General features: G+C 35.2%; 1 protein-coding gene across 3 annotated transcripts; it reads right to left on the bottom strand.

The window, feature by feature from the left end:
- Nucleotides 1-386: 386 nt before the first annotated feature.
- Nucleotides 387-9,110, bottom strand: LOC109167008 (protein DEK-like). Of its 3 annotated transcripts, none has more exons than XM_019315904.1 (11): nt 8,367-9,110; nt 7,711-7,744; nt 6,786-6,865; nt 6,547-6,606; nt 6,212-6,325; nt 6,062-6,136; nt 5,858-5,914; nt 1,770-2,322; nt 1,160-1,260; nt 1,038-1,068; nt 387-946 (listed from the first exon to the last, which is right to left on the bottom strand). In XM_019315904.1, the coding sequence occupies exons 1-11, from the start codon at nt 8,844-8,846 to the stop codon at nt 819-821; spliced, it is 1,713 nt and encodes a 570-aa protein (XP_019171449.1). In that variant the 5' UTR covers nt 8,847-9,110; the 3' UTR covers nt 387-818. The 3 variants fall into 3 exon arrangements, with proteins under 3 accessions (XP_019171449.1, XP_019171447.1, XP_019171448.1); XM_019315902.1 differs by having other exon boundaries at nt 5,840-5,914; nt 8,367-9,109; XM_019315903.1 differs by having other exon boundaries at nt 1,160-1,257; nt 5,840-5,914; nt 8,367-9,109.
- Nucleotides 9,111-9,631: the final 521 nt, after the last annotated feature.

Genomic DNA, 9,631 nt, shown 5'->3' with positions numbered 1-9,631 from the left:
AATCAGAATAATTATTCCCTTGCAAAAAAAAAAAAAAAAAAAAAAAAAAAAAAAACTCATTCTCGAAACTCGCCAAATGACATAACAGGCCAATTATAAATGTCAAAAAATTCAAAAATGGGAAAATTGAATTGATGCCCTCTCAATTACAAATGTTACTTCAGCGGTAATAAATATTACCCTGAAATATCAAAATATGACCATATATTGTAATTTATACCCATCAAGAGAAGCAAGACCACATTTTGACAATTCAAGGACAATATTTATACCACCTATAATTGAGGGGTGACATTTATAATTAATGTATATATGGGGCATAAATTACAATTTTTACTTCCCAAATTAAATTAAGCAACAATTACACACGGGAAAAGGGTAGTAAATTACCTTGACAGCCAAAAACAGAGAAATAAAAATGCCTTAGCATAATAGTACTACAATTAGTTTTCAAATACAAATACAACCCCACTGTAAACATGTTTTCTACATCTTATTGTAACATTCAAGAGCTCTCCTAAATGTGACATTTTCTTATTAGTTTACAAAAACAAACAACTATATAACTAAACACAAGTACTGTCGGGGAAAGGTCAGCCTGTAAGCGTTACATAAACAAAGACACGTTGATAATACCTGATACATACCCACCTGTTTAGGGCCACCATCTGTATAAGTTCCTGTTAATGCAGTCTATGCTCACGGAAACAGGTAACAGCAAACCCTGTACAGAGAATCCTACAACGTTGAGCTAAAAAACATAAAATCGAGCATCCCATTCTTGTAAGAAAAATGCATATTCCAACTAACTGACAAGCTTATGCATCATTTTCGTCATCTCCGTCATTCTCATCCTCTTCGTCATCGCTCATGTTGTTTATTACTTCAGCAATTATATCCTTCACCTCTGATTTTCTGTGCATTAGATCGACTCCAAAATGGGATCCTATAGTAAACCCAGTTAACGATGCAGTAAGCAAAACAGGTAGAAAAGGGTTTAGTAGACATAGCAGGAAAAACAAGAATACAGTTGATACCTAGGAGCCGAATGATATCAGATAAAGTTGCCTGCATTTTTAGGTGGAAAAGACCTTTAGTAATCTAAACCAACAGATACTATACATTGTGGGTCGTGGAATGGCAAAAGGATAAAACTTACAGTGTTAAAATCTACTCCCTTCAAAATATTTACTACCACAGCATGCATTTCCTCTTTGCTAGGCTCCGGCTTAGATTTCTGGCGACTTTTTGGTTTCACTGATGCATTCAGTTTGAAAGAATTTTTTAGGATCGAGCAAGTTGCAAAGGAGTAGCATCAAGCAAATTAAGGATATTTCAATAAACTCCATGCTGTGAAGGTATCACTATTTCTATCCATACAAATGACAAGTCAGTGAACTTAAATCAGGCATGTCATTTCTCCAAATTATATACCAAAAATTGGATGCAAAAATGCAGGAAAGCAATGTGCAGCAAAGATTATGCATAAACTCTTAATTTCTCCTAATAAGTAAAATCAAGCATATAAATTTTGTAGTTTCTAAGCGCTAGAGGTAGCCAGAGCAAAAGACAACTATAACACCTATCAGACATACCCAAAGTTCGAAATCCAATTTAAGGGTTGAACTCTATAAAAATGCAAATGTATCATAAAGTCATTCCTCAAATGAAAATCATTTTAAAATATAGTCATTAGCCAATGCCATGATATTGTAAAAGAACAAATAGAAATCACATATTCCTAAGTCATTAGAAAGATAATATCCAACCTTCTTTCTCCGAAGCCTTTGTTGAAGACTTTTCTGACAGCTTCTTTCCTGTAGCCTTTTCCTTTGAAGATGTGTTTTTCTCTTTTCCACTGTCCCCCTCGACTTTTTTTCTCTTACTGGACTCTTTCTCAGGCTTAGTTGTTGAATCGGCAGATCTTTTCTTTGAATCTGCACTGTATGATTTTTTGGTAGATTTTTCTGAGATCTTGGGAGATCTTGCAGATGTTCCCTTTTTTGCAGCCATTGGCTTCCCCCCAATTTTAATCCCAGAGTCCTTTTCTCGCCTTCTTTTCTTCCCTTTCACTCCCTCTTCTTGTTCCTCTTCTTCATCCCCATGCTCTTTATCCCCTTCTTCTTCCTCTTCATCTTCCTCTCCCTCTCCCTCTCTGTCCTCAGAACCACTCCCTTCCCGATCACTTCCTCCCGGGGCAACTTCATCATTGTTATCCTGATCCTGAGACTCATCAGTGCTGCCTGACAGTTCACTATCAGCTTCTTCATCGTGCAGTTTTGATGATTTCTTGTGCTTCTCTCCTACTTGAGTTTTCTGCTTCTATAATCAAAAGGAGAACACTTCAAGAATTTTTGCTGAAGTCATATAACTGATTGTACAAATATGAAAAAAAAAAAAAAAAAAAAAAGTATCACAAAACAAAAAGTGGAACATGACAACATTGAATGCCCAAAGTACAGGTTTTAAACAAATAAAAGGTAATGCCCTGCATGACTTGAAATGTAGTCCATAATGCCATCTAATCAGGGATGGATTTGCTCCAGATTAGATGAAACTATAGGTTCCAGATCCACCTAACCACGGAATTTGAGAAGTGATGCAGATCACAATAAACCCAGTCTTACTATTGACGAGATTAATTTATCCAAATTATACAATCAAAAAGTTCAGACATGCATATTGCGATACCAAACAGAGAACATCTTATGCTAATGATCCCACTTCAACATTGCAAAGTTTATTTCAAAAACTTGAAGACTCAACCACTAGTTCACACCAAAACAATAAATAATGGCACAAAGTCATGACCCTCATCCTCTTTTTCCACTATCAAGAAGTCAACTTATTTTTTAGGAATAAGGGTCAAATAGGTCACTCAACTGCACACCAAACTGCAATTAGGCCATCAGACTCAAAAAAAATGCAATTAGGTCCCTGAACAACACAAATCCATGCAATTCATCCCAAAATTACCTGTTTACCTGAAGTGGCGGTTACCAATTTTAAAAATTATTTTTTGAAATAATTTTAAATAAAATAATTAATTAAAATTTAAAAAATAAATAAATAAAAATAAAAAAAAGAACGGCCGGAGACGAATCGTATTCGTCTCCGGCCGGCTTTGGCTTTGTCTCCATGGCCAGAGACGAAGGGGTCCTTCGCCCCTTCGTCTCCATGGCCAGGAGACGAAACCAGCCAGAGACGGACCTTCGTCTCCTGGCCAATGGCCATGGGGTTGAAAGTTGAAACGGCGAAGGTCCCCTTCGTCTCCATGGCCGGAGATGAAGCCGGCAGGAGACGCCGTTCCCTTTTTTTTTTTAATTTTTTTATTTATTTTAATTAATTATTTTTAAAATTGGTAACCACCACGTCAGCATACTTATAGGTAAACAAGTCATTTTGGCTTGAATTGTGTGAGTTTGTGTTGTTCATGGACCTAATTGCATTGTTTTTGAATTCGATGGCCTAATTGCAGTTTGGTATGTAGTTGAGTGGCCTATTTGACCCTTATTCCTATTTTTTATAAAAGATATCCAAGCATTTGCAAATCAATAGCTTCAATAATTCAAATATTACAGAAAACTGAAAGGTGTATATAGGGAATCAAATATGAAACATTTTTTGTGTTCTCACATGCATGCCACAATAGCTTCACTAGTCAGGGAAAGTTGCAGCATAATTAGATTAATCTAACCCAAATAGCAACTGGGAAAGGAACCATCCACCCCCTACAACTAAGAATGGCAACCATAAGTCTCAGAAGTAGGCTATCTTTTTATAGCAATTCCTACTAAATATTGTGACAAACAACAGGGAGACTTAATATTTAGAACTAAATTTTGACACCTGAAAGTGGGATAAGCTAATGCTGAAAATATTGAACAGAAACTGCTAAGTGAAGAAACAGTAGTAATTACATGATAAGCATGCTCTGTGAATACTGCCTTTTTATGCTTTTAAGATTATCCATATCATGAAAATGAGCAGAGGTTCCCCATACTAGCACCTTCTCAATTTTTCTTAAGACACACACAGAACATTCCATGAGCACTAACAGACTTAGATGAGTTCAAATCTTCCAAGTGACTTTGCACATTACATGACTTTGTAATTAAGAACTTTGCACATTACATGACAAGTATTGAGCACCACACTCAGATACCCAGCACAAGCAGAGACAAGCAATAGCAAGAAATCACACATAATGATTATGTAAAACCCACATAACAGATTACAGACAAAGGGAGAAATACTTCACCAAAAACATCGCACAAGGAGCTTTGTGTTACAAAAAGCAAGACTCTGTTAACAACCTGTTTTTCCAATGTGAATCAGCTTGACATTTGGAATCTGTTTCTTGCATTCTTTGGCGTGGTCTGAGTTATGAATAGGTTAACTAAGGAATTTTGTTATTATTACTATTATTTGGAAAACCTTCTGCGTCAAAAAATCCATTAGAAGATTGTGGGAACTACTACTGCACATTGTCCAATGTGGTCTATATGAAAAGGAAGGTATTTGAAAAGAAAGGAAAAGAATATGCTTTTAAGAGATGTGCCTTCAAACAAAAAGTTAAATACATGACTGAGGTTGTGTGTGGGTTTAAGGCACAGCTTTAACATGACATAGAGCAACCTATGGATTGCTTAAGCTCCTTGCAATATCAACCTTTGCATAGTTAGCTGCATCCACTTGCTGCTATTTTGTTAGTAATACTCACTTATCAAAATAAATAACAAAAAAGAAAGAGTGTAGAAATTAGAACATCATTTTCATACTTTAGGAAAACAGAATTACAACTACTCAAATAATGTAGATCTGTTGTAGTCAAGATTCAAATTTCTCTGGAAGCAACATCTCTTTACTCTAGATCTGTGTTCTCTTCACTTTGGGTCAATTATTCCTGCAGTAGATCGAAGTTATGTCTCCCATTTCCAGAGCTGGAAGATCCGAAGATTAGCAATCATTCTAATTGTGGAACAGTGTTTTTATTACTTCATGCAAGCTTCTCTATTCTAGATCACCACTATTGCAATTCCAGATTAATGTTTGTTACAGTATGATGAATTCTAGATTTGAACAAATTGAAGTTCCCCATCTCTCCAATTCCAGCTTCAGCTTCATATTTCAGCCTAGTCTATGGTTCATTTTACAAAGTCAGGTTGGTGACAGCAACATAAGTTTGAGGGGAAGTATTAAAAATAAGTAAATCATAAATTCATAATTCTGTTCAACTTATTAGATTAGCTGATAGTCATCAAGTCTAGGATCATGTCTGGTTGTCTTTTCATTTACCAAAGTCACTACAATTTGCAATGGCTCTAAATAGATCAATTCAATTAAGCTTTATTGAGTTAGTATTCCTCTATCATCTTTGTTTTCTGAATCAAACTCCACGTTTTAGCTTCCACCGTCCGGCAGGTGGTGAACTGTGCAACCCTTCGGACCACCACCATATTTACTTTCGTAACACTTTGACATGTTCATGACATCATGCCACCTTATAAATTTATATCTGTGAGCTTTAAAGAAAAAAAAAACTCTGAATCTAATATATAGAACATACAGGCAGTATATAGTGTCATTCTCAAAATAAACACTTAAAAATCACAAATCTCCATGTATCATTTTTTGAATACAGTGAGACACATTCCAGAAACTGAAAGCAAAAAAAAAAAAACTAACTATAATAGAAAAAATCATATATATCATTACAGTGCTCTTACATAATCATGCAACAAATTCCAAACAGGTAAAAGTCTTCAAACTATATCTCATCCATCTAATTTATTGAACCTAAGAAAAGAACAGTAAAAACAGATAACAAGGAGCTGACCTTTGCCTGTTTACTTACAGATTTATCCATTGAACTTTTGGTTTCTGTAGCCTTTCCCTTTTGCTTTTTACTATTCTGAGGTCAGAGAAGCATGAAAAGATTATATATATGTTGTCAAAGAACACAAAATTAAAATGCAATAAAATAGCACACATGAAATACACACAGAAATGCACAAGTGCCTTCAAATAAGAGCAAGGAAGCAAGAAGATTCAATGACACCTTTTCAGCAAGTAAGAGATCTGTTGTAGCATGAGGAGATTCCAAGAATTCTAACAACTTCACAGTCAATTCTTCCTGCAAGTAGATACACATGTTAGGACAGATTTTCCACTGCATTGAGTAGAATTAATCAAACATCCTTGTACTTGCCTTCTTTACAGAAGCTCTGTTAACTGGAACATTGAGGACGTCACAAAAATCCAACAACTTTTCTTTAACACATTTTTCAAGCTTCTCTCTGACTTTTACCCTCTGCTTTTCATGCTGAAGTGTACAAAAAAAAATTTATATCATATAATGGATACTTTTGTGTACTCATAATCAGACATAAATGCCATGAATCATGATATGCTTATATGGTGCTCGTTGGATATATTTTATGCAAATTAATTGAAAGGGAATAAAATATAAATAAGTCAAAATAAATCAAGAATGAGAAGTAAAAACAATCATGTCTGAGAAAATATAGTAAGCTCAGAATTTACCTCATTTTCAACCCACACATATCCAGAAAATTGGCCTATGTTTCTCTTTAAGTTATGCACCTGCAAAAGCAATACAGCATTGATGCCTTAGAAGATTATAAGATATGTAATAGAGAGTTCAACAGAAAACTGTTATGAAAAATTAAAGTTAAAAAAATGTTCAGGATGAATTAGCCAACAAATCTGAATCACTTGTTGAGTAAGAGTCCCACAATTGACTTCACCAGGTCAAATATTACCTTTGTTTTCTTCCCGTAAAGAATGCTGTGGAGTATCTGTAGATTGTCATCAGGCTTTCTCTTAGACAACTTATAGGCCACTGGGGTCATATTTCAAACAATATCAGAATCAGCACGCATTTAGAGTCTACTACATGTAAAAGTTGCCTTAATCTCAAGTTAGTATAATGAAATTCCAATGTTTGGAAACTAAGCTTCATAAAAGAATCATTACACAGAATCATTCAAGTATTCATGAGTACAGGCCTACATCCATCCTTCAATTTGAGATTCAATAATCCACCTATAGCAATATTAATTCCAAACAGAGGGAAAGCAAAATCTTTATGCTTCAAAAAACAATGCACTTGAAATTTCACAGCAGCACAAAGAAAATATTCAATGAACTACAGTAAAACAAATTTATTTGTCATTATTCAGTCACAGTAGGAACCAAAGGTTGGGGAGACTAACTGCATATTTACAACATTGTCATGAAAAATAATGTTGGTGAAAAAATTAGTGAATACAATCTTCACATGACTCTTCATCACACTATTTTCTTATGGTGTAAATGAAACCTGCAATCAAATATTTCTCAACACTGACATACACAAACTATCAAAAAGCCCCAAAGATTGACACAGCAGACTGCTGATGTCACAGATGACAGATTAATAAAAGGTAGCATTGATTAAAAAAAAAAAAAAAAAAAAGCAACCCATCTGTAAAACATTAGTTCTGGTTTGCTACATCACTTTAGACCAGCATAAGGAATTCATATCATTCATACATCCCTCTTTCAGTTTAAAAGAATGATGAGCTTCACAGCTTTTATTAATGAAGTTCTTCATCTTAACCAAGATACGGAGTATTAAATTAAAACAAATAGCAGCATCAGCAAGAAGAGCAGCAATAATAAGGCAAAGAAAGAGAGATGGCTTACCATTTGGAATGTCCTTGAGTTGTGTACCTTGACCCTACATTGACACCCAATAATAGTATATGTCAACTATGAGAACAAGTGCAAATAAAGATTGAACAATAAGAGAAAGAAAGCAATTAGTTGTGGTAATCTCCATCTTAGTAATGGCAGTTACTAATTATGAATACAAGTTCAAATAGAGAATTGAATAATAAAAGAAAGTAAGCAATTAATTGCAGAAATCTCCAGTCTGTATCACAGTGCTTATAAGGAAGTCAATATAGAGTAAAATCAAGAAGGTACCAAACTAGGAAAAATAAAGTCTGTGCTGAGTGTTTAAGTCCCAATTCAGAAAAGAAGAAACAATCTCCTGGATCTTATTTTCTCATATTTATTTCTTTCCCCGCAGATGTAGCAGGGGTTAGCAAATCAATAGAGAAAAAGCATAAAATTGCAGAAGAGCAGGAAATTTCAAACTGATCAGTTCCATTGTTAGTGCACAAAATAAAATGGGCATTCCAAGAAGGGAAAACAAAGAAAATATCTTCATGCGAGTTCAAGAAAAAACAATAAAAAAAAAAAATGTCTTTATATTCTAGCTTGCTTACTCAATCTCCTTACCACAGTACAAACGCAAAAAGGCGAAAGAAAAAAAAAATAATAATAATAATCCATACCTTTTTAATGGATAACTTGCTGGCAGAAGATGTTCTTGCAGTAGCTGTCACAGAGAACCGTTCCACCGTTTTCCTCTCCCTAGTTGGCCTAGCACTCTGATTGGGTGTTACAGGAGATAATTTAGCTTTCTTCCGGGAACCTTTCTTTTTCGCCTCCTTTGAGCCTCCTCCTTCTTCTTCTTCCGCCTCGGCATCGTCTTCTTCCTCTTCCGCATCTGCTTCCTCTTTCTTGTCTGTTTCCATTTCCTCTGAACCATTTACTCCCTTTACCTCTTCGCCTTGTTCAGACTTCGCCTCTTGTTCTTCTTCTCCCAACTTCCCTTTATCCTGTTTTGCTGCTTCTTCATTTGCATCCTCGAGCTTAGCCTCTTCCTTTTTCTCCTCCTCCTCTTCCTGCGCCTCCTTCGCCTCTTCCTTTACCTCCTCCTCCTCCTTCTCCTCCGGCTTGTTTTCTTCTACGGTTCCTTTTTCCGAAGCCATTAAAAATCGAAACCCAGTACAGCTTCTTCACTTGCACATATGACTGAAAACCCTACAAGTAGCAGTAGAAAGAAGGTTTCTGCGATTTCAAAAGTGAAGCTAGCGAGCTGATTGTACTTTTGGATTCGACGATATCAGAATTGAATTTGGGAATTTTGTATAATTGGAGCAAAAAACCACTTCGGATTTAGGGTTTTCTAATTCGGAGGAAAAAAGTTTTTGTGATTTAGGGGTTTGAAACTTTGTGCGTTAAAAGCGTTAAATGAGCGGGTTCCATTTTTACTATTTATAGTATTTTTATTTTTATTTTCTTTATTACTAATAATTCTCTCGTGCAACGTGCAAGACTGCAAGGCATAAATAATTTTAGTGTTGTGATTATTGTAGTCTTGTTAATTATAATTAATGACTTATAAAAAGGTTAATTTTGTACTTAATTATTTAATATTTATCAATTTTTGTCACTCCAACCAAATCTTATCGAAAATTTTTAAATAGCCAATTAATCTTTAATCTAAGAGACAATTTCGTCTTGGTATGTGTGGTCGGAAAAGGAAGTCACTGCCGGAAATGCTCACGCCTGGCCGCCACTACTTCTTCAGGTCAACATCATGCCACCGTCACCGTCGAAATATATGTTCTCATTATTTGGGAGAAAGAATCCATGTTAATCCAACTCCATTACGTGAGCACACCCCTTACAAACACATTCTTCTCCATTCTCTACCGAATATCCATATGCAACCACCCCTCCTTAAAATCCCCAAAATCCAAGAAAATTCCAT

This window comes from Ipomoea nil, unplaced genomic scaffold (assembly GCF_001879475.1).
Source record: "Ipomoea nil cultivar Tokyo-kokei standard unplaced genomic scaffold, Asagao_1.1 scaffold3142, whole genome shotgun sequence".
NCBI lineage: Eukaryota > Viridiplantae > Streptophyta > Magnoliopsida > Solanales > Convolvulaceae > Ipomoea > Ipomoea nil.
Note: the sequence above shows the minus strand (reverse complement) of the source record. Positions and strands in the feature narration are given on the sequence as shown.

What these genes read in the sequence shown, in the direction of transcription:
- LOC109167008 (XM_019315902.1), bottom strand. Translation starts at nt 8,846, where the DNA reads ATGGCTTCGGAAAAAGGAACCGTAGAAGAAAACAAGCCGGAGGAGAAG. An exon ending in TTTACGGGAAGAAAACAAAG is followed by an intron (nt 6,607 to 6,785) that starts GTAATATTTGAC and finishes TTGCTTTTGCAG; the next exon opens with GTGCATAACTTAAAGAGAAA. An exon ending in AGGGAGTAGATTTTAACACT is followed by an intron (nt 1,069 to 1,159) that starts GTAAGTTTTATC and finishes CTAAAAATGCAG; the next exon opens with GCAACTTTATCTGATATCAT.